The sequence below is a fragment of the Chiloscyllium punctatum genome, chromosome 30 (genome assembly GCF_047496795.1).
Source record: "Chiloscyllium punctatum isolate Juve2018m chromosome 30, sChiPun1.3, whole genome shotgun sequence".
NCBI classification, from domain to species: domain Eukaryota; kingdom Metazoa; phylum Chordata; class Chondrichthyes; order Orectolobiformes; family Hemiscylliidae; genus Chiloscyllium; species Chiloscyllium punctatum.
In genome coordinates, this window is record NC_092768.1 from 48,170,089 (window position 1) to 48,195,677 (window position 25,589).

Below are 25,589 nucleotides of genomic sequence, written 5' to 3' on the forward strand. Positions count from 1 at the left end.
TGTCTGGACTTGTCCTACCTGCCTATCTCCTTTTCCACCTATCCACTCCACCCTCACCTATCACCTTCATCCCCTCCCCCACTCACCTATTGTACTCTATGCTACTCTCTCCCCACCCCCACCCTCCTCTAGCTTATCTCTCCACGCTTCAGGCTCACTGCCTTTATTCCTGATGAAGGGCTTTTGCCCGAAACTCCAATTTCGCTGCTCCTTAGATGCTGCCTGAACTGCTGTGCTCTTCCAGCACCACTAATCCAGAATCTGGTTTCCAGCATCTGCAGTCATTGTTTTTACCACATCCTTTCTACGTCCATTTTGTCAACTTTCTTTAGCATCTTCTATATCTCAGTTAGATCTCCTCATTCTTTCGAATTCCAAAGTGTATAGGCCAGAATTGCTCAATCTCTCTTCATTAAACAAACCCCCTCATCTCTGGAATCAATCGAGTGAACCCCCTCTGAACTGCTTCCAATACAAGGCAAAAGTGAGGACTGCAGATGCTGGAAACCCGGGTTTAGGTCAGAGTGGCGCTGGAAGAGCACAGCAGTTCAGGCAGCATCCGAGGAGCAGGAAAATCGACCTTTCGGGCAAAAGCCCTTCATCAGGAATAAAGGCAGAGAGCCTGTCGATCCTCCTTCTCCTCGGACCCTGCGTGACCTGCTGTGCTTTTCCAGCGCCACACTCTCTGCTTCCAATACAACTACATTCTTCCTTCAGGGGTCTATGATTGTTTGCAATACTCCAGGTGCAGTTAAGCCTTGTACAGTTAGTTACTTCCCAACTTTTATGCTCGCTACCTTTAGCAATACAGAGCGACCCCTATCTGTTAACATATTACAGGGAACTTTCCAGAACCAGGAACCAGGGGGCTACCGGGAAGGTATATTTCCCCTTTAAATGAATGGGTTTGGACCTACCCATGGTTTCCGGCTTCCGCGGTAGGTCTTGGAATGTATCCCCACGGAAGTTTGGGGGGGGGGGGGTCTACTGTAAATGTTAAAATTCTAGTTGTCTTTCTTACTACCTGCTGTACTTGCATAGTACTTTGCTGTGCTTCATGCATGGGGACCCCAGATCCCTTTGCACCAAAGCACTCTAAAGTTTCTCTCCATTTCGATAATAAGTTACCATTCTGTTTCCGAGCAAAATACATGACGTCACACTTAACCATCTGATACAATGTTTGTCAATTTTTTGCCCATTCATCTAACCTATCCAGATCCACTTGTGCCTGATCTGCTGCTCAAAGTCATTTCCATTTCACAGGTTAATTTCGTGAGCTTCAGAAAACATGTTGCTCCAGAAGTATTTGGATTGACTGTGAGAGACGTCAATCAGAGAGCCCACCCACTCTGCCCATGCTTTCCTCTTCCTTTTCAAGAGTTGCTTCACTTCCTTCAGGGAACTGATTAACCAGCGAGATGGTGAGTGAAGAAGTACATTTTATACAAATTCCGTCTCATAATATTCACACCAATCTTCAGGCAGTCTGACTATCCTGTGGGTAATCAGGGGTGGAAATGTCCCTTATACTGTGTGAGAAGATCCAGCTGAGAGAGCTGTTTACTCGGTGCTTTGTGCTGAACTGTTTGACTGGAGCTGTGTGTTGGATATTGTGTGTGTTTATTGGAGGCATTTCCCTCTGATTTCCAGGCTGAGTTTGTTGTTGGCTCATTCCTGAATATGAGAGGTGTAATTGTTTGGGAGGTGCACAATGAGATGATACTGATTTCCTGTTATTCAGTTCTATGTGTGTGTTTTGGGAGTTGGTTATTATCCCATGGACTGGTAACTAGTGAATTATTTGTTAATGACAATGAGAAGAGTACATTGGCTGTCTGATTGACATCTCTCACAGCAAATACAAATATTTTGGAGCATTTCAGTTCCTTGCAGGTTGTGAAACTGACCATATGGAGATTCAATCTTTCATTGTCCCATTAATAAATTCTAAATGTTGATCAATCACCCATTTGTCCTCTAAAGTTCAGGGAATATAATTCTGGTTTGTTTAATTTCTCCTCATAATTTTAATCTTTGCAGTTCATGAATGCTTTTAGTAAATTTGCACTTCACCCTCTCCAAGGCCATTATCTCCTTCCTATGTTTCAGTGCCCAGAACTGCTCGCAGTATTTGAGATGTGTTCAAACCTGAGCTTTGTATCAGCGAAACATGATTTTTACCACCCCTGTACACTTTTTCTCGAGATATAAAGACCAACATTGTGTCTGCCTTTAGATTATTTCTGTCCCTGTTCATGTTATTTTCATGATGTACAAGGGTCTCCAATTCTTTCAACATCCTCTGTGTGATGGAATACCCTCCATCTGGCTGGATGTGCACAGCTCCAACAACAAAGCTCAACACCTCCCAGGATTAAGCAGTCCAGTTGACTGGCATCCCATTCTTCACCTTGAATGTTCAGTCCTTTCAACACTGTCACTCTCTGGCAGCAGTGTGCACCATCTTCAAGATGCACTGTAGTAACTCACCAAGCCTTCAAAAGTATTTTCCAAACCTCTAGTACCTGAGAACGACAAGGAACAGCAAAGGATAGGTTGCTATGTGGAGTTGAGGCCAGAATCAGATCAACCAAAATCTTATTGAATGGCTTACTCCTGCTCCTCGTTCTTGTTTGTAAATCCAAGAAACATCACCACCAGCCTGTTCCCCTCAAAACCACACAGCATCCTGTTTTGGAACTATTACCACCATTGCTTCATGGTCTCCAGGTCAAAATCATGTGAAGCTCCCTTCCTAACAGTGCTTTCGATGGCCCTACATTCGCATTTACAGCAGTGATTCAGTAACATGATTTAGCACCTCATTCTGCAGGGCAGTTAGGGATGGACAACAAATACCGATCTCATCAGTGACACTCTCATTCTGTGAAGAAATTAATAAAAAGTGACTGAGGAGTGAGCATCTTCAGCAAAGGAGGAGAGGGAATTGGAGGAAATCATGTTTATTTTCCTGTTTTACAGAAGGATTGCACTCTACCAAAGCAGAGAGTACAGAGAAAATAGACACTGCAGATAGACTCTGACCATCATCCAGGAACAACTGCACAACTCTGGAAAGACATCAAGTCCCTTCACAGCATCGCTCAACACAGAGAAGGTTGGGCAGTGAAATTGTCATCTGGAAATCAGTCAGGTCGGGGAGCTTTGACATATCATCAGATCTGAAACTGGTCAGTGGTGTGGAGCACCTCATCAGAACTAACCTTTCTGAAGGTTGGGCTGTGGGTGATCGGTCAGGGTGAGGCTGGGAAGAAGTGTGAGTGGCTCCAAGTGTGGTGAGAGCTTCAATCATTCATCGAGCCTCATGAACCAGTGACTCAGTCCTACAGGGGAGAGGCTGTTCAAGTCTGAGGTCAAGTGTTATCCAGACTTCACACAGAAATCAAAACTCATGAATCTCCAACGCACTCACACTGAGGAGAAATCCTTCAAGTGCAAGGTTTGCAACAAAGCATTCTGCAACTCATCGAAACTCCTGCGCCATCAGAGGATTCACACGGGAGAGAAACCATTCACATGTGAGGTGTGTGATAAATCATTCTCCGTGTCGTCACATCTCCGTGTGCATCAACGCATCCACACAGGGGAGAAACCTTTCAGATGCAAGGTGTGTGACAGATTATTCTCACGGTCAGAGAATCTCCGGACACATGAACGCGTCCACACAGGGGAGAAACCATTCACGTGTGATGTGTGTGAGAAATCATTCTCACAATCAGGACAGCTCCGCACACACCAACGTATCCACACAGGAGAGAAACCATTCACTTGCAAAGAGTGTGATAAATCATTTTCAGATTCATCGTCACTCCGTAGACATGAGCGTATTCACACAGGGGAGAAACCATTCACTTGTGAAGTGTGCAGTAAGTCCTTCTCATCATCCTCAACCCTCCACACACACCAAAGTATTCACACTGGGGAGAAACCATTCATGTGTGTTAAATGTTTCAAATCATTCTCGGATTTGTCATACCTCCGCAGACACAAACGCATTCACATAGGAGAGAAACCATTCACGTGTGAGGTATGCAATGAATCGTTCTCATCATCATCAACCCTCCGCACACATCACCACATTCACATGGGGGAGAAACCATTCACTTGTGAGGTGTGTGACAAATCATTCTCTCAGTCAGGGATTCTCCGGGTCCACCAACACCTCCACATGGGAGAGAAACCATTCCTATGCCAGGTGTGTGATAAATCATTCTCGCAGTCAGAAAGCCATCACAGACACCAATGCATCCGCACAGGAGAGAATCCATATACATGCGAGGTGTGCAAGAAATCATTCTCGAGGTCCTGGAACCTCCTGCTCCATCAGAAGATCCACACAGTGGAGTAACCCTTTAATTGTGAGGTTTGTGATGAAGCTTTTGTGAAATCTTTGACCATGGGGATCCCACATCGTTTACATGGGGATCACATATTTGTGATACTTGATCAGTGGCTATGACAAAACTTTCACCCAGTCAGTGTGTTCCCTGGTCCATCAACACATCAATGCAGTGAGGAATAAGCAGTTGTGTTTGTACCCAGAGCATTGACAAAAAATTAGCAATGCTATACACAGATTGAGAGCCTGGATATTGTCTTTGATTGTGAACATTTCAATCAGTACCTGTTTGGGAGCGAGAAAGTGGTGGTGAAGTCTGATCACAAGCAAATTCAAAGCATCTTTCCTAAATGACTTCTGTTTCTTCCAAATGTTTGTAAAGAATGTTATTTAATTTGGAGAGATATCACTGAAGTGAAGGACAAACAAAGGAAGCAGATGTACATCAGTGACATGCTGTATGGAGTTGCACTCTCTTTGGAGAAAGTTGATGCTGGTACACAGTGTGAAATATTCCAAGATTCAACAAGAAGCAACAGCACAGCATACTGTGGAAATCATCAACCGAGCAGAGATGTTGGAAAAGATCTTTCAGTCTCCATATCATCGGAAATAATTTATAAACCCAAATGGTGCACTGGAACCCTCGAACATTCCAACATACTGACCCCATTGGAATAGCCTGGGACACTTCAAGTTCCAAAAGGCAATATCCTGGCTCTCAGGGATCCTCTGAAAAAAAAACTGACTTGAATTTGTATCAGAGTTTGAACAGTTGCAATGTACTTACCTGAATAGTTGTCTGGCAATTATCAGCTGCAACCCCAAAACTATTTCCCACCCTGCTGACAATATCCCTGACTGATCCCATCACACTGACTCTTCCCCAGCAGACTACATCATACCTGCACTGATTGTCCCGACTCTGTGTGGATTTCTGCACTAATTCTCTTTGCTCTCTCTCTTCAAATATGACAGGTGCTTGTGATAAAAAGATGTCCTGAAATCATCAGCCAAGCTTTTGAAAGAGCTGTTCATGACTTATGACAGCCCATAGATGAAGCTGGGAGTAGACCTCTGTGCTCTCACTGGAACGTTTATGATAGATGACAATGAATGGTAAAATAAAGTAAGATTAAAAAAAACAGCAAGAGCATTAAAAGGAATTGTCAGAATATAAAGGGTTAAAGCAGTGTATGGAAAATTCCTGTAATACACGTGTAATTACAGATGTCAAAGGACAGAAAACAAAGAATGACCATTCCTCTGCTTGAGAAACTGCTGAGGCCTGTCTAATAGCTGAGAAATGAGTTTACCAGTAATGAAGAGAATGGAGGCGGTGAGGCTGTGACACTGAGATCAGGGAGGTCAGGATCAGGCAATTGGAACTCCCAAAGTTAATGTGTGGCTTGCACATAGTTTTGAGAGAGAACTCAAAAACCAGTCAACGAACCTTCACTGGACCTCCAAGACATTTGACGAGGGTAACTGTCAAGTCAAATTCCTTAATTTAGAGACCAGGCTTGCACCAATCAGGACATTACATGCCATTTAGTGATAGCTGATTAGAAAGTTAGGCATTTAACCTGCAGTGTATTACTATTAGGAAAATATATTAACTTTCTTTGTTTTCAAGAAGCATTTGTTTAGCTTTGAATAAGTGTATCCTGCTTAACTGTAGTAAAGCTGTATTTTGTTAAAAGCTGATGGAACTCTGAAGAGCCAAGTTTAAACATTAGAGTAACAGCGAACATGCACCAAGGCTAGTGACTGGTGGGTTGTCTGCACTAAATGGTACGTGTAAGTGCATTTTATGTAAAAAACAACTATTTACAACTCAGAGCCTTTGAACTGTTCATCCATGCATGTGATTAAACCACTTATATCTTACACTCTGACTGCTTAGTGTTGATTCTGTTATTTAACACCATCCTCTTGGCTTTTCAATTGGTGTCATGACAAAATCTAAAGAATGCAGAACACTGAAAGGGTACCTGGACAAGTTGCTGTGAGTATTATTCTGTTCCTTCACAATTAGTCTCAGTCCCAGGAAGCATTAGGCACCCATTCAAGAATGAAAGTCTGGACAAGAGTATGAGCGCACTGCTGCCTCACGGCACCAGGGACCTGGGTTCAATTCCAGCCCCGGGTGACTGTGTGGAGTCTGCACATTCTCCCCACACTGTCTGTGTGGGTTTCCTCCCACGATCCAAAGATGTGCAGGTTAGGTGAATTAGCCATGCTAAATTGTCCATAGTGTTTAGGGATGTGTAGATTAGGTACATTAATCAGGGGTAAATGTAGAGTAAGGGGGAATGGGTTTGGTTGGGATACTCTTCGGAGGGTTGTTGTAGACTTGTTGGGCCAAAAGGGCCTGTTTCCACACTGTAGGGGTGCTATGATTCTAAAGGGTAATGGATATACGTTGAGGTGAAACAGCTGTATTATTATGATTGTTGTTGTAACAATACAGTTGGTATCAGTCTCAAGTAACAAGTTCAGGCTTGGGAGAGACCAAGATAAGAACCAAGCCACTGACTAAAAATAACCCTGACAAGCCTGTCCAGGTGGCCAAGAATAGAAAACTTGAATGTAGACCAGAAGGGTTGCTTGACACTGAAGTGATAAAAGCAAGAAACTGGTAGAAAAATGATTAAGGAAATCTGGAATCCAATTGAAATTCCTGTGCAACAGCCTACGTGGTGGGACAAAGAGAAGAATATTTAAAAAAAAGGAGTGGAAGCAGACAATTCAGCTCCTGAAGACTTTTGCACCATTTGATACAATCATAGCAGATCTCATCTACTTTCCTACCCACACTGTCCATCTCCATTGAATTTACTCAATGTTCTGGTGTCGTGAAGTCCACTGATTCACAACCCTTTGAGAGAAGTAATTTCTTGTCATCTCTGTTTTAGATCTGTCAACTGTTATTCAATCTCTTGTTCCAGATTGCCCCACATGAGGACATGTCCTTTCTACATCTATTTTGTCAATTGCCTTTAGCATCTTGTATACCTCAATTACACCTCCTGCCATTCTTTTAAACTCCAATGCATAAAAGACCTGAATTGCTCAGTCTCTCTTGATAAGACAAAGCCGTCATCTCTGGAATCAATCTGCTGAGCCTCCTCTGAGCTGCCTCCAACACAACAGTCACCCTTCTCGAGGAGACTAAAATTACACACAGTACTCCAGGTGCGGTCTTACCAATGACTTGCACAGTTGCAGCAACACTTGACGACTTCTATACTCCCTTCCTTTAGTAAAAACTTTAGGGGAGTTGGGGAGTGAAGACCTAGTGGTATTAATGCTAGACTATGAATCCAGAAACTCAGTTAATATTCCGGAGTCTTTGGTCTGAATCCTGCTACGGCAGATAGTGGAATTTGAATTCAATTTAAAAATTCTGCAATTCAGAACCTAGTGATGACTATGTAACCATGGTCGATTGTTGGAAAAACACATGTGGTTCACGAATGTCTTTCAGGAAAAGAATTCTGCCATTCTTACCTGGTCTAGCCTACATGTGACACCAGACCCACAACAATGTGAATGACTCTCAACTTCCCTAGCAAGCCACTCAATTGTATCAATTGATGTGAAATCTTAAAGAAATGAAGCCGGATGGATCACCTGGCATCAACCTAAGCACCAGAAAAGACTCTGGCAGAAACTGCCCTGTCGACCCTGCAAAGTCCTCTATATTAACATCTGGGCCTACTACCAAAATTCGGTAAGCTGTCACACAGACTAGTCAAGCAAGAGTTTGACATAGTCATACCTCGCAGACAATGTTGCATACCCCACTATCATCATCCTTAGATCTGTCCTGTCCCACCAGCAGGACAGGCCTAGCAGAGGTGGCAGCACAGTGGTGTACAGTCGAGAGGGAGTTGTCCTGGGGGTCATCAACATTGACTCCGGACTCCATAAAGTCTCATGGCTTCAGGTCAGATGGGCAAGGAAACCTGCTGAGTACTATGTACTGTCTCCATCCACTGATGAATCAGTACTCCTCCATGATGAACACTTGGATGAAGCACTGAGAGTGGCAAGGGCACAAAATGTACTCTGGGTGAGAAATTTCAATAACCTCCACCAGGGGTGGATCAGCAGCAGCACGACTGATCGAGCTGGTCAGGTGCTTAAGGACATACCTGCTAGACTGGGTCTGCACAGTCCTTGTGGAGACAAAGTCCCACCTTCACATTGAGAATGTAGTAACTCAGGACTAGGCATCCAGTCCAATCAAGGTTCACTGATGATTGCACAATGTTCAGCATCATTCGTGGCTTCTCAGATACTGAAGCAGTCCATGTATAAATGCAACGGCACAAGGACAGCAGATACATGGCGACACCACCACTTACATGTTGTCCTTCAACCTACTCACCATCCTAACTTGGAAATGTTATCACAGTTGCTTCAGTGTTGTTGGGTCAAAATCTGGAATTCCTCCCAAGGATATTGTAGGTCAACCCACAGCATTTAAATTACAGCTGTTCAAGAAGGCATTTCACCATGACTTTCTCATGGGCAACTAGGGATGTACAATAAATACCAGCCAGCCATCAAAGCCTACATCCAACGAGTGAACAAAAAAAAGGAGCCTTTTTTTTGATCCTTGGATAATAATCATGGCATCCTTGTGGTGATCAAAGTTTCTTCTGTTCAACAAGATCAAAGGTTTCTTTTGTCAATTGTATTTCTGTTTTTTTTAGTCATCAGCAATTTCACAGTATGCCACTGACAGCATTTTCCCTCCATAAGGATAAAATGTGCTCACGCCAAATTTGTAGATGACACTAAAATAGGGGAAAGTAAGTTGGAATGAAGAAATACAAAATTCATAAATGAGCATGGATAGATAGGATGAGTGGGCCAAAATTTGGCAGATGAAGTTGAATGTGAATAAATTGTGGTTATCTATTCTGAGTGAAGAAATAAAAAGGCTTTCTATTATCGAAATAGTGAGAAACTTCAGAATGCTTCAGTTCTGACAGAGGGTGGTGTTGTAGGGTTGCTTTTTGGACTGGAGTCCTGTGCCCAGTGATGTGCCGCAAGGATCGGTGCTGGGGTCCACTACGTTTTGTTATTTATATAAAATGATTTGGATATGAACATAGGAGGTATTATTTAGTAAGTTTACAGATGACACCAAAGTTGGAAGGGTAGTGGACAATGAAGAAGGCTCCCTCAGATTACAACAGGATCTTGATCAGATGGGCCAATGGGGTGAGAAATGGCAGATGGAGTTTAACTTAGATAAAAATGAGGTGCTGCATTTTGGAAAGGCAAGTGAGGGCAGGACGTATAGACTTAATGGTAAAGTCTGAAGGAGTGTTGCTGAACAAAGAGACCTTGGAGTGCAGGTTCATAGTTCCTTGTAAGTGGAGTCACAGGTAGACAGGATAGTGAAGAACACGTTTGGTATGCTTGCCTTCATTCATCAGAGCTTTGAGTATAGGAGTTGGCAGGTCATGTTGCAGCTGTACAGGACGTTGGTTAGACCACTTTTATAATACTGCATGCAATTCTGGTCTCCCTGCTCTTGGAAGAATGTTGTGAAATTTGAAAAGATTTAGAAAGAGTTAGAAGGGTTGGAGGATTTGAGGTATAGGGACAGGCTGAATTGGCTGGGACTGTTTCCATGGAGCATCGGAGGCTGAGGGATGACCCTATAGAAATTTATAAAATCATGAGGGGCACAGACAGGTTGAATAGACAAGTTCTTTTCCCTATTGTGGGGAGTCTAAAACTAGGTGTAGGTTTAAGGTGAGAGGGAAAAGACTTAAAAGGGATCTAACGGGCAACTTTTACATGCAGAGGGTGGTGTGTGTATGGAATGAGCTGCAGAGGAAGTGGTGCAGGCTGGTACAACAATATTTAGAAGGCATCTGGACGGGTATATGAATAGGAAGGGTTTAGAGGGATATGGACCAAGTGCCAGCAAATGGGACTAGATTAGTTTAGGATATCTGGTCAGCATGGATGAGTTGGACCAGAGGGTCTCTTTCCATGCTGTACAACTCTGTATAATTGATGTGTTTATATTTGTATGAAGTAAGGTTGGAATTTGAATAATGAGCAGCTGATGTGACCAAATGAGTGCTATAAGATTTTCCCTGCCCCTTTCGAATTTCACTTCAGTTTAACTGAGTTGGAGCCCTCCCTACATCACTTCAATAACATAATTGTTAACCTGTACACAGTCTCCAGTAATTAATTATTAGAAGTCGCATACTTGTTACACATTACAATTCTTCCAAGTTTTGCGGCATCTCCAAACTGAATTAAATTGTAACTTGGACACCAAGATCCAGCTCATTAATATATCAGGAAAAGCAAGGGTCCCAATATCAGTCCCTGGTGAACATGCTACAAACCTTCCTCCAGCTTGAAACTGTTACTCTCTGTTCTCTATCACTTAGCCAATTCTGTTCCTTGGTGCTACTGACCCTTTGACACCAAGACTGATAACTTTCCTCACAAATTTGTCCCATGTACAAAATAACCAAAAAAGTTAAATCCTAATTGACAAAAATGTTCCTGTACATTTTTATCAAAGCTTTTTATATTGAGACAGTAATATTTCCAAAAGAAGAAGAGATGTCAGCATTTATTAAAATCTTGTGAAAACCCAATACAGAGTCGTGGAGATGTACAAGCATGGAAACAGACCCTTCAGTCCAATCTGTCCATGCCGACCAGATATCCCAACCCAATCTAGTCCCACCAACCAGCACCTGGCCCATGTCCCTCCAAACCCTTCCTATTCATATACCCATCCAAATGCCTCTTAAATGTTGCAATTGTATCAGCATCCACCACATCCTCTGGCAGCTCATTCCATACACATACCACACTCTGTGTGAAACAGTTGCCCCTTAGGTCTCTTTTATATCTTTCCCCTCTCACCCTAAATCTGTGCCCTGTAGTTCTGGACTCCCTGAGCCCAGGGAAAAGATTTTGCCTGTTTATCCTATCCATGCCCCTCATAATTTTGTAAATCTCTATAAGGTCACCCCTCAGCCTCCGATGCTCCAGGGAAAACAGCCCCAGTCTACTGAGCCTCTCCCTGTAGCTCAAATCCTCCAACCCTGGCAACATCCTTGTAAATCTTTTCTGAACCCTTTCAAGTTTCACAGCATCTTTCCGATAGGAAGGCGACCAGAATTGCATGCAATATTCCAACAGTGGCCTAACCAAATGTCCTGTACAGCCGCAACATAACCTCCCAATTTCTGTACTCAATACTCTGACCAATAAAGGAAAACATACCAAATGCCTTCTTTACTATCCTATCTACCTGCGACTCCACTTTCAAGGAGCTATGAACCTGCACTCCAAGGTCTCTTTGTTCAGTAACACTCTCTAGAACCTTACTGTTAAGTGTATAAGTCCTGTTAAGATTTGCTTTCCCAAAATGCAGCACCTTGCATTTATCTGAATTAAACACCATCTGCCATTTCTCAGCCCATTGGCCCATCTGGTCCAGATCCTGTTGTAATCTGAGGTAACCCTCTTCACTGTCCACTACACCTCCAATTTTGGTGTCATCTGCAAACTTACTAACTGTACCTCTTATGCTCGCATCCAAATCATTTATGTAAATGACAAAAAGTAGAGGATCCTGCACCGATCCTTGTGGCACTCCACTGGTCACAGGCCTCCAGTCTGAAAACAACCCTCCACCACCACCCTCTGTCTTCTACCTTTGAGCCAGTTCTGTATCCAAGTGACTAGTTCTCCCTGTATTCCATGAGATCTAACCTTGCTAATCAGTCTCCCATGGGGAACCTTGTCGAACGCCTTACTGAAGTCCATATAGATCACATCTACTGCTCTGCCCTCATCAATCTTCTTTGCTACTTCTTCAAAAAACTCAATCAAGTCTGTGAGACCTGATTTCCCAGGCACAAAGCCATGCTGACGATCCCTAATCAGTCCTTGCCTTTCCAAATACATGTACATCCTGTCCCACAGGATTCCCTCCAACAACTTACCTCCCACTGAGGTCAGGCTCACTGGTCGATACTTCCCTGGCTTGTCTTTAACGCCCTTCTTAAACAGTGGCATCACGTTTGCCAACCTCTAGTCTTCCGGCACCTCACCTGTGACTATCGATGATACAAATATCTCAGCAAGAGGCCCAGCAATCACTTCTCTAGCTTCCCACAGAGATCTCGGGTACACCTGATCAGGTTCTGGGGATTTATCCATCTTTAACCGTTTCAAGACTTCCTCCTCTGTAATCTGGACATTTTGCAAGATGTCACCATCTATTTCCCTACAGTCTATATCCTCCATATCCTTTTCCACAGTAAATACTGATGCAAAATATTCATTTAGTATCTCCCCCATTTTCTGTGGCTCCACACAAAGGCCGCCTTGTTGATCTTTGAGGGGCCCTATTCTCTCCCTAGTTATCCTTTTGTCCTTAATATATTTGTAAAAACACTTTGGATTCTCCTTAATTCTATTTGCCAAAGCTATTTCATGTCCCCTTTTTGCCCTCCTGATTCCCCTCTTAAGTATACTCCTACCTCCTTTATACTCTTCTAAGGATTCACTCGATCACTGTCTATACCTGAGATATGCTTCCTTCTTTTTCTTAACCAAACCCTCAATTTCTTTAGTCATCCAGCATTCCCTATACCTACCAGCCTTTCCTTTCACCCTGACAGGAATATACTTTCTCTGGATTCTTGTTATCTCATTTCTGAAGGCTTCCCATTTTCCAGCCGTCCCTTTACTGTGAATGTCTGCCTCCAATCAGCTTTCGAAAGTTCTTTCCCAATACTGTCAAAATTGGCCTTTCTCCAACATCTCCAGAAATATCTCAGACATTTCAGCAAAAACTCACATTTGGGAAGTAAACGTTGGAGAGATTTTCTCTGGAAGTGACTGAATTTGTGGCCCCAAACCCAGAAGACTCCCCCTTCACTGAGGTTGTTTAAAACCTCCATGGGAAATCAATATGTAGAGGGCCCTACTTGGGATGGTGCAACACTGGACCTCCTCTTAGGAAACAAGGTCGGGCAAATGACTGAAGTGTCAGTTGGAGAGCACTTTGGGTCCCGTGACCATAAATCTCATAGTTTTAACACAGTTATGAATAAAGATAGGACAAGTCCACGGGTTAATTTGCTAAACTGGAGCAAGGCAAATTTCGTGGCTGTTAGGCAGGATCTAGCAGAGGTCAATTGGGTGAGTGTGCTTGAGGAAAAGGAAACACTGGCAAATGGGAGGCTTTTAAAAGTGTGATAACAAGAGTCCAGGGACAGTGTGTCTCTGTTAAGGTGAAGGGAAAAGCTAGCACGTTTCGGGATCTCCTGGCTGACAAGGGATATTGAGGCTCTCGTCAGAGAAAAAAAGGCATACATTGTATTTAAGCTATCAGGTGTGGTGTTGGAAAAGCACAGCAGGTCAGACAGCATCCAAGGAGCAGGAGAGTCAATGCATTCTGGATGAAGAGCTTATATCTGAAATAACTACTCTTCCGCTGTTCGGATGCTGCCTGACCTGCTGTGCTTTTCCATCACCACACTTTTTGACTCTGACTCTCCTTATTTTCTCCTTAAACTATCTGGCTGAAGTGAATCTTTAGATGACTATAAAATGTGTAGGAGCAAACTTAAGAGGGAAATTAGAAGAGCAAAAAGAGGGTATGAGATGGATCTGGCAGATAAGGCTAAAGGTAATCCCAAGAGATTGTACAGTTATATTAAGAATAAAAGGGTGGCTAGGGACAGAATAGGTTCCCTTAAAGATCAGCAAGGACATCTATGTGTGGAGCCACAGGAGATGAGGGAGATTTTTGATGAATATTTTTCTTCAGTATTCACTGAGAAGGTAATCATGGATGCTGAAAAAAGAAGAGAAACAAATTGGACTGTATACATATTACCAGAGAGGAAATGTTTGCAACCTTAAAGTGGATAACTCCCCTGTGCCTGATCAAGTCTATCCTTGGACATTTCAGGAAGCTAGGGAAGAAATTGCAGAGGTTTTTGCAGAGATTGTTGCTTCATCTTTAGCCACTGATGAAGTTCCAGAAGACTAGAGGGTGCCTAATGTTGTTCCATTGTTTAAGAAAGATGGCAAATTAAAACCAGGGAACTACAGGCCAGTGAGCCTTACATCAGTTTTGGCAAGTTGTTGGAGAGGATACTGAAGAACAGGATTAGTCAACATTTGGGTGCTCAAGGTCTTATCGGGGATAGTCAGCATGGATTTGTGTGCAGGAAGTCATATCTGACAAATCTTTTAGAGTTTTTCAAAGAAGTAACTAAGAGGATAGATGATGGTTGGGCAGTGGACGTTGTCCATATAGACTTTCATAAGGCCTATGACAAGGTCCAGCACAGCAGGATAGTCATGAAGGTTAAGTCGCATGGAATACAGGGACACCTAAGTAATTAGATTCAAAATTGGCTCGATGGTAGGAAGGAGAGGGTGATGGTTGAAAATTGTTTCTCAGACTGGAGGCCTGTGACTAGTGGTGTTTCACAGGGTTGTTGCTGTGATCTTTGTTATTTACAGAAATTATCTGAATGTGAATGTACAGGGCATGATTAGTAAGTTTATGCGGATGATACAAAATTAGGAGGTGTTGTTAATAGCGATGAAGATTATCAAAATTTACAGAGGGATTTTGATCAGATGGGGAAGTGGGCCAAGGATTGGCCAATACAATGCAGTACAGATCAGTGTGAGGTGTTGCACTTTGGAAAGTCAAACCAAGGTAGGACTTATACTTGAAAGTGGCTTCACGGGTAGTAAAGAAACTATTTAGTATGCTGGTCTTTATTGATTGAGGCCTTCAGTATAGGAGTTGGTATACTACGTTACAGTTATACAAGTCATTGATGAGGCTGCACTTGGAATATTATGTACAGTTTTGGTCATCCTATTATAGAAATGACATAGTTAAGCTGGGAAGAGTGCAAAGAAAAATTTACAAGGACATTGCCAGGACTGGTAGGCCTGAGTTACAGGGAGAGGTTGTCTGGGATAAGACTTGAAATGTAGGAGAATGAGGGGTGACCTTATTGAATTGTATAAAATCAGGATGGGCACAGAGGGGATGAATGCAAATAATCTTTTTCCCAGGGATGGGGAATGGAAAACTAGAGGTTTAAGATGAAAGATAACCGATTTAAGAAGGATCTAAGGGACAACTTCTTCATACAGAGAGTGGTGCATATATGGAATGGACTGCCAGAGAAAGTGATTCAAAGAGGTACAAGAGTAACATTTAGATAGGTACATGCATGGGAAGGATTTAGTGGGATATGGACCAAATGCAGGCAATTGGAACTACCCGAATGGGCACCATGGTCAGCACCTATCGTTTTGGGCCTGGGGGGGGGTCTGTTTCCATGTTTTCTGACCTTATAACTCAGCTCAATTCACCCAGACTCCTCACAATCCTGCTCCGAACTACATTACCCGGGCTGCATACGTGAACTCTGCGCCTGCGCAGTGAGGATGCGGCTAATTTACGCGGGAGCCTGTGGTGCCTGACGGGAGTTGTAGTTCTTAGCGGCGCAGCGACGGTTGGCCAGCGTTCGGGAAATCAGAGTCCACCAACGCGAGCGGCTGTCACGTGGATGCTGCCGGAATTGGAGGCACGCCCCTGTCAGTGATCTCCCCTGGCGGCGGGAACCGGTATTGCACCAGAACCCGTCCTCCAATCGTCAGTTTCCAGCTCCATGGATTCAATGTCCTTCTTCCCGATTTGGAGATGCCGGTGTTGGACTGGGGTGTACAAAGTTAAAAATCACACAGGTTATAGTCCAACAGGTTTAATTGGAAGCACACTAGCTTTCGGAGCGACGCTCCTTCATCAGGTGGTAGTGGAGGGCTCAATCCTAATACAGAATTTATAGCAAAAATTTACAGTGTGATGTAACTGAAATTATACATTGAAAAATTGTCTGTTAAGCCTTTCAATTTGTTAGAATACAGTTATAGTTTCACTTCTTTCATGTGTAAATCACAAAACCTTTTTTTAAAAAAGTTGCATTCTCGGGTGAGCTGCTAACAATGGTTCTGGATTAGTGGTGCTGGAAGAGCACAGCAGTTCAGGCAGCATCCAACGAGCAGCGAAATCGACGTTTCGGGCAAAAGCCCTTCATCAGGAATAAAGGCAGAGAGCCTGAAGCGTGGAGAGATAAGCGAGAGGAGGGTGAGGGTGGGGAGAAAGTAGCAGAGTACAATAGGTGAGTGGGGTAGAGGATGAAGATGATAGGTCAGGGAGGAGAGGATGGAGTGGATAGGTGGAAAAGGAGATAGGCAGCTAGGACAAGTCATGGAGATAGTGCTGAGCTGGAAGTTTGGAACTAGGGTGAGGTGGGGGAAGGGGAAATGAGGAAATTGTTGAAGTGTTCCGAGGCGGAAGAATGGTGGTAGCTAGACAATATGTTGAAGGTGTTGGCCCCCTGTGTTCTCTATCTATGCCATGATGTTTAGATTGATTCTAATCTAAAAAGTGAGATAATGGAGTTTTACATACATTCATGCAGTTTTTGAGCTCAGAGTTCTACATGAATGCATGCAGTTTTTGAGCAAAGTACAATGGAACCCTGAAAGTACAAATTCACCCCTCAAAATATATGTGTGCATGTGAGTTTTTGTGTGTATGTGTGTGTCTGTCTGGGGTGGGGGTTGTGAGTGTGAGAAAGTGTATGTGTGTGTGTAGTGAGTTCAGAGTGTCTTAAGTCTGTGAGAGGATGCATGTGTAATTGTGTGTCTGTAAGGGTGAATGTGGGTGTCTGTGTGTATAGGAGTGCCTGTGTGTATGCGAGGGTGTGTGTGCAGAGGAGTATCTGCGTGTGTGTATAGTGTAATGGTGGTCATCTATAATGTGACATGAACCCAAAGTCCTGGTTGAGGCCCTCCCTATGGGTACTGAACTTAGCTATCAGCCTCTGCTCGGCCACTTTGCTGCCTGTCCCGAAGTCCACCTTGGAGGATGGTCACCCGAAGGTCTGAGGCTGAATGTCCTGGATCACAGAAGTGTTCCCCAACTGGGAGGGAACCCTCCTGTCTGTTGATTGTTGTGCGGTGCCCATTCATCCGTTGTCGTAGCCTTTGCTCTGTTTCCCCAATGTACCATGCCTCCAGGCATCCTTGCCTGTAACGTATAAGATAGATAACAGATGAAAGGCTTAACAGACAATCAATTTTTCAATGTCTAATTTCAGTTACATCACACTGTAAATTTGTGCTATAAATTCTGTGTGTTAGGATTGAGCCCTCCACTACCACCTAATGAAGGAGCGTTGCTCCGAAAGCTAGTGTGCTTCCAATTAAACCTGTTGGACTATAACCTGGTGTTGTGTGATTTTTAACCTTCTTCTTCCCCACCTCATTATATCCCCCTTGTGCTTCGGAGCTGTTACGGCAAACAATGCGTTGTCAGCCACTGGTGGTCCCCATTAGCAGCTGAACTTTAACTATTTCTTTTTCTGTCCTCCTGTTGCTCCGTCTCTGGGCTCCATCCCATCTATCGTTTACTCCTTCCCTCTACCCCAATCCCAGTTTAAGCGCGGACTTTTATCTAACTGTAATCAGTTTTGAAGAAAGGTCACTGGACCCAAAACGTTAACTCTGCTATCTCGCCACAGAGGCTGTCAGACGTGCTGAATTTCCTCGGCAATTTTCTTTCTTTGTTCCTGATACTCTGGGAAGGAAAATGGTGAGGATGAAGAGAGACTATAGTGAGCAGGGAAGGAGGAGGAAAGAGGGGTTTTGGGCCGAAGGAATGTTCGGGGGGGAGGAGGCTGCGATACTGGCTTCCGCCGCCAGGGGCCGCCGTTTACAGGGGCGCACCTCCAATTGCAGCACCGCGCGCGCTCAGATTCGAACTCCCAAAAGCTGGGCGCCCAACTGCCGTCGCGCGGGTCAGAACTACAACTCCCGTCAGACACCGCGGATCGTCTCGCCCCTAATTCTACACGTGGGTCCCATGTATACCATGGGTAATGTAGTTCAGAGCGGGGTTGTTAGCAGTTTGGATGAGTTGAGCTGAGTCCCTGTGGGGGTTTTAAACAACCTCAGTGAAGGGGGAGCTTTCTGGGCTTGGGGCTGTAGTTCAGTCATGTTTGAGGAGATTGCCTGCCCTGCCTCGGCTGATCATACCTGCTTTTTCGAACCTGTAGATAGTTTGAACAAAGCCAAAGTCTTTAATGTATTCGCCGTCAGTATAAAGTCATCCAAGGATATGTAACAATCGGGCTGTTGATATATGTCAGCGGAGCTGGAGGAGAGAGACCTGCAGCCTGGGGAAAGAGAGACATACTAAAGCCAGAAAGGGTGAGTGTGCACGGGGAGATTTGGAGTGGGGGAAGCAACCAGCGGACCAGAAATCTGGAGAAAGAACACGTAGGAGCCAGAAATCAAATTTATTCTTCACTTCAACAGGTAATCTGGTAGGCAGAGGTCACAGAGATGTACAGCATGGAAACAGACTCTTCGGTCCAACCCGTCCATGCCAACCCAATCAATTCTCACCTGCCAGCACACGGCCCATATCCTTCCAAACTCTTCCTATTCATATACCCATCCAGATGCCTGTTAAATGTTGCAATTGTACCAGCCTCCACCACTTCCTCTGGTAGCTCATTCCATACATGCACCACCCTCTGCGTGAAAATGTTGTCCCCTGGGTGCCTTTTATATGTTTCCCCTCTCACCCTAAACCTATGCCCTCTAGTTCTGGACACCCCCATCCCAGGGAAAAGACTTTATCTATTTATCCTATCCATGCCCCTCACCAGTACCACCTGATGAAGGAGCAGTGCTCTGAAAGTTAGTGCTTCCACTTAAACCTGTTGGACTGTAACCTGGTGTTGTGATTTTGACCTTTGTACACCCCAGTCCAACACTGGCATCTCCAAATCATGCCCCTCATGATTTTGCAAACCTCTATAAGGTCACCCCTCAGTCTTTGACACTCCAGGGAAAACAGCCCCAGGCTGTTCAGCCTCTCCCCATAGCTCAAATCCTCCAAACGTGGCAACATCACTGTAAATCTTTTCTGAACCCTTTCAAGTTTCACAACATCTTTCCAATAGGAAGGAGACCAGAATTGCATGCAATATTCCAGCAGAGACCTAACTAATGTCCTGTATAGCCACAAGATGACCTCCCAACTCTTGTACTCAATACTCTGACCAATAAAGGAAAACATACCAAATGCCGCCTTCACTATCCTATCTACCTGCGACTCCACTTTCAAGGAGCTATGAACCTGCACTCCAAGGACTCTTTGTTCAGCAACAATCCCTAGGATCTTACCATTAAGTGTATAAATCCTGCTAAAATTTGCTTTTCCAAAATGCAGCATGTTGCATTTATCTGAATTAAACTCTATCTGCCACTTCTCAGCCCATTGGCCCATCTGATCAAGATCCCGTTGTAATCTGAGGTAACCTTCTTCGCTCCCCACTTCACCTCCAATTTTGGTGTCATCTGTAAACTTACTAACTGTACCTCTTACGCTCACATCCAAATCATTTATATAAATGAAGAAAAGAAGTGGACCCAGCACCGATCCTTGTGGCACCCCACTGGTCACAGGTTTCCAGTCTGAAAAATAAACCTCCTCTCTCTTCTACCTCTCAGCCAGTTCTGTATCCAAATGGCTAGTTCTCCCTGTATTCCATGAGATCTAACCTTGCTAACCAGTCTCCCATGGGGTACCTTGTCAAAAGTCTTACTGAAGTCGATATAGATCACATCTACCACTCTGCTCTCATCAATCCTCTTTGTTACTTCTTCAAAGAACTCATTCAAGTTTGTGAGACATGATTTCCCACGCATAAAGCCATGTTGACTATTCCTAGTCAGTCCTTGCCTTTCCAAATACATGTACATCCTGTCCCTCAGGATTCCCTCCAATAGCTTGCCCACCATATCAGGCTCACTGGTCAATCATTCCCTGTCTTGTCCTTACCGCCCTTCTTAAACAGTGGCACCAGTTAGCCAACCTCCAGTCTTCCGGCACCTCACCTGTGACTATCAATGCTACAAACATTTCAGTTAGAGGCCCAGCAATAACTTCCCTAGCCTCCCACAGAGTTCTAGGCTACACCTGATCAGGTCCTGGGGATTTATCCACCTTTATGCCTTTTAAGACATTCAGCATTTCCTCCTCTGTAATATGGACATTTTTCAAGATGTCACCATCTAGTTCCCTAGATCTGTATCTTCCATGTCATTTTCCACTGTAAATGCTGATGCAAAATACTCATTTAGTATCTCCCCCATTTTCTGCAGCTCCTCTGATCTTTGAATCTCTCGCTAGTTTAAATGTATCTTTTGTCCCTTTTGTCCTTAAATGTATTTGTAAAAACTCTTCGGATTCTCCTCAACTCTATTTGCCAAAACTACCTCATGTCCCCTTTTTGCCCTCCTGATTTCCCTCTTAAGTATACCCCTACTGCCTTTATACTTTTCTAAGGATTCACTCGATCTATCCTGTCTATACCTGACCAATGCTTCCTTCTTTCTCTTAACCAAACCCTCAATTTCTTTAGTCATCCAGCATTCCCTATACCTACCAGCCTTGCCTTTCACCCTAACAGGAATATACTTTCTCTGGATTCTTGCTATCTCATTTCTGAAGGCTTCCCATTTTCCAGCCGTCTATTCACTTGCAAACATCTGTGCCCAATCAGCTTTTGAAAGTTCTTGCCCAATACCATCAAAATTAGCCTTTCTCCAATTTAGAACTTCAACTTTTAGATCTGGTCTATCCCTTTCCCTCACTATTTTAAAACTAATAGAATTATGGTTGCTGGCCCCAAAGTGCTCCCCCACTGACACGTCAGTCACCTGCCCTGCCTTATTTTCCAAGAGTATGTCAAGTTTTGCACCTTTTCTAGTAGGGACATCCACATATTGAATCAGAAAATGTTCTTGTACACACTTAAATTCCTCTCTATCTAAACCCATAACACTATGGCAGGCTCAGTCAGTCTTTGGAAAGTTAAAATCCCTGACCGCAACCACCCTGTTATTCTTACAGATAACTGAGATCTCCTTACAAATTTGTTTCTCAATTTCCCGCTGACTATTAGGGAGTCCATAATACAATCCCAATAAGGTGATCATCCCTTTTCTTATTTCTCAGTTGCACCTAAATAACTTCCCTGGATGTATTTCCAGGAATATTCACTCTCAGTCCAATTGTAATGCTATCCTTTATCAAAAACGGCACTCCCCCTCCTCTCTTGCCTCCGTTTCTGTCCTTCCTGTAGCATTTGTATCCTGGAACATTAAGCTGCCAGTCCTGTCCATCCCTGAGCCATATTTCTGTAATTACTATGATATCCCAGTCCCATGTTCCTGAACATGCCCTGATTTCATCTGCCTTCCCTGTTAGGCCCCTTGCATTGAAGTAAATGCAGTTTAATTTATCAGTCCTACTTTGTTCTCTGCTTTGTCCCTATCTGCCCTGACTGTTGACTCGCTTCTGTTTTTAACTGTACCTGTCTCAGATTTATCTCTTTCCTCACTTTCTTCCTGTGTCCCCCACAACTTACTAGTTTAAATCCTAACGAGCAGGTCTAGCAAATCTCTCTGCCAGTATATTAGTCCCCTTCCAATTTAGGTGCAATCCAACCTTCTTATACAGTTCACTTCTACCCCCAAAAGAGATTCCAATGATCCATAAACGTGAGTCATTTTCCCATACACCAGCTCCTCAGCCATACATTCATCTGCTCTATCCTCCTATTCTTGCCCTCACTAGCTCATAGCACTGGGAGTAATCCAGGTATTACTATTCTCAAGGACCTCCTTTTGAAATTCCTGCTTCACTCGCTGTAATCTATGTACACAATCTCAACCTTTTCCCTTCCTATGTCTTTGGTTCCAATGTGTACAATGACCTCCTGCTGGCCCTCTTTCCACCTTGAGAATATTCTGCACCCTCTCTGAGACATCCTTGATCTTGGCACCAGGGAAGCAACACACCATTCTGAGGGTGTAGGTTTGCTCGCTGAGCTGTCGGTTTGATATCCAGACGTTTCATTACCTGGCTAGGTAACATCATCAGTGGCGACCTCCAAGTGAAGCGAAGCAGTTGTCTCCTGCTTTCTATTTATATCTTTCTCCTGGATGGGGTTCCTGGGGTTTTGTGGTGATGTCATTTCCTGTTTGTTTTCTGAGGGGTTGATAGATGGCATCTAGATCTATGTGTTTGTTTATGGCATTGTGGTTGGAGTGCCAGGCCTCTAGGAATTCTCTGGCATGTCTTTGCTTAGCCTCTCCCAGGATAGATGTGTTGTCTCAGTCGAAATGGTGGTTTTTTTCATCCGTGTGTAGGGCTACGAGGGAGAGAGGGTCGTGTCTTTTTGTAGCTAGCTGGTGTTCATGTATCCTGGTGGCTAACTTTCTTCCTGTTTGTCCTACGTAGTGTTTGTGGCAGTCCTTGCATGGAATTTTGTAGATGACGTTGGTTTTGTCCATGGGTTGTACTGGGTCTTTTAAGTTTCTTAGCTTTTTGTTTGAGAGTGTTGGTGGGTTTGTGTGCTACTAGGATTCCGAGGGGTCTTAGTAGTCTGGCTGACATTTCTGAAACCTCTTTGATGTATGGTAAGGTGGTTCGGGTTTCTGGCTGTGTTTGGTCTGTTTGTCATAGTTTGTTCTTGAGGAATCTGCGCACTGTATTTTTTGAGTATCTGTTCTTCTTGAATACGTTGTACAGGTGGTTCTCCTCTGTTTCCTGAAGTTTGTCTGTGCTGCAGTGTATGATGGTTCGTTGGAATAGTGTTCTGATTCAGCTTTGTTTGTGTGTGTTGGGATGGTTGCTGGTGTAGTTAAGTATTTGGTCAGAGTTTGTCGGTTTTCTATAAACGCAGGTTTGTAATTCTTCCTTGTCCTTTCTTTCGATTGTGACGTCCAGGAATGCGAGTTTGTTGTGACTGAGACAACACATCTATCCTGGGAGAGGCTAAGGAAAGATATGCCAAGAGAATTCCTAGAGGCCTGGCACTCTAACCACAACGCCATTCCTCCTTGGTGAACTTTATGCCTGTGAGGGTGTTGTTGATGATGTTAAATGTCTCTTCTATCTTGTTTCATTTTGTGATGACAAAGGTGTTATCTACGTAGCGGACCCAAGATAGAAGAGACATTTAACAGAACCAACAACACCATCACAGGCATAAAGTTCAGCAAGGAGGAAGAAACCGACAACAAACTCGCATTCCTGGACGTCACAGTTGAAAGAAAGGACAACGGAGAACTACAAACCTGCGTATACAGAAAACCGACAAACACTGACCAAATACTTAACTACACCAGCAACCATCCCAACACACACAAACAAAGCTGAATCAGAACACTATTCCAACGAACCATCATACACTGCAGCACAGACGAACTTCGGAAAACAGAGGAGAACCACCTATACAACGTATTCAAGAAGAATGGATACTCAAAAAATACAGTGCGCAGATTCCTCAAGAACAAACTATGACAAACAGACCAAACACAGCCAGAAACCCGAACCACCTTACCATACATCAAAGAAATTTCAGAAATGACAGCCAAAATTCCATGACCTCTCGGAATCCTAGTAGCACACAAACCCACCAACACTCTCAAACAAAAACTAACAAACTTAAAAATTCTCAGTACCACCCATGGACAAAACCAACATCATCTACAAAATTCCATGCAAGGACTGCCACAAACACTACGTAGGACAAACAGGAAGAAAGTTAGCCACCAGGATATATGAACACCAGCTAGCCACAAAAAGACACGACCCTCTCTCCCTCATAGCCCTACACACGGATGAAAAAAACCATCATTTCGACTGGGATAACACAACTATAATGGGACAGGCTAAGCAAAGATATACCAGAGAATTCCTAGAGGCCTGGCACTCCAACCACAACGCCATAAACAAACACATAGATCGAGATGCCATCTATCAATCCCTCAGAAAACAAACAGGAAATGACATCACCACAAAACCCCAGGAACCCCAACCAGGAGAAAGATATAAATAGAAAGCAGGAGACAACAGCTTCGCTTCACTTGAAGGTCGCCACTGATGATGTTACCTAGCCAGGTAATGAAACGTCTGGATATCAAACCTACAGCTCAGTGAGCAAACCTACACCCTAAACCTCAACCTGAGCTACAAACCTTGCACACACCATTCTGACTTCTCACTGCTGGCCACAGAAACGTCTGTCTGTACCTTGGACTAGAGAGTCCCCTAACACAGTTGATCTCTTGGAACCCAATGTACCCCTCATTGCATTACAGCCAGTCTCAATATCAGAAACTCGGCTGTTCGTGCTACGTTCTCTGGAGAATCCATTACCCCCTACGTTTTCCAAAACAGCATACTTGTTTGAAATGGGGATAGCCACAGAAGACTCTTGCACTAACTGCCTGCCTCTCTTACCTTTCCTGGCATTAACCCATCTATGTGACTGTGTCTGCGACTTTTCCCCCTTCCTATAGCTGCCATCCGTCACATCCCCTTGCTCTTGTAAATTCCTCATTGTCTCTAACTGTCTCTCCAACCGATCCATTTAATCAGATAGGATTTGCAACCAATGGCATTTATTGCAGATATAATCCTCAGCAAACTGTAAAGTCTCCCTAAAGTCCCACATCCGACTTTTGTAGGAATTGTGTTTTAAACTTATTTTTGGATTTTTTTTTGTCTTTTTCTTCCCTGCATGGGTGGGGAGACGCATGTTTTCAGTTCACAGACTCTGGAGGTCTCTGGATGTGTTTGTAGTTACAACTTTGTCACAACTTGCAGCTCAACCAACCAAAGGACCATCATCAAAAGAATAATTTCCTTTACTCAAAGACTCACCGTGTCAGTCGGTCTCAAAGCATCACCCTCCTCTGTTTCAAAAGCAATGTTGTGTAGCACAGGTACAATGGACACAAAAACCCACTTTGTTTCTTCTAGTTACACAAACAACAACCCCCCCAATTATTTCAACTGTATAGAGTCTAACTTTAATTTCAGTTTGTAGTCCTAAAAAATAAAACAAAAATGTAGTCCTTTACTACTGGATCAAAATTCTTGAACAACTTTTCTAGGCAATTAATGCTGGCAAATAAATACAGGGCTCGTCAGAGTCACCCACATGCCATGATAATGGATAAAAGAGATGCTGGAGTCAAAGCATAGACTTAAATAGACCATCAATTTTATTTTAACTGTTTATTT

At 43.7% G+C, this 25,589-nt stretch overlaps 1 protein-coding gene and 1 long non-coding RNA gene across 2 annotated transcripts; both read left to right on the forward strand.

The window, feature by feature from the left end:
- The first annotated feature begins 1,017 nt into the window (after nt 1-1,017).
- Nucleotides 1,018-6,261, forward strand: LOC140455647 (uncharacterized). Its single transcript, XM_072550622.1, has 2 exons — nt 1,018-1,424; nt 2,986-6,261. The coding sequence occupies exon 2, from the start codon at nt 3,416-3,418 to the stop codon at nt 4,370-4,372; it is 957 nt and encodes a 318-aa protein (XP_072406723.1). The 5' UTR covers nt 1,018-1,424; nt 2,986-3,415; the 3' UTR covers nt 4,373-6,261.
- A 12,161-nt stretch (nt 6,262-18,422) lies between these two features.
- On the forward strand, nt 18,423-25,425 carry LOC140455685 (uncharacterized). The gene is made up of 2 exons (XR_011952950.1): nt 18,423-18,688; nt 23,480-25,425. It is a non-coding gene; the product is annotated as an uncharacterized lncRNA (long non-coding RNA).
- Nucleotides 25,426-25,589: the final 164 nt, after the last annotated feature.

Excerpts from the sequence above, each read along its gene's own strand:
- LOC140455647 (XM_072550622.1), top strand. The coding sequence starts at position 3,416 with ATGAATCTCCAACGCACTCACACTGAGGAGAAATCCTTCAAGTGCAAG.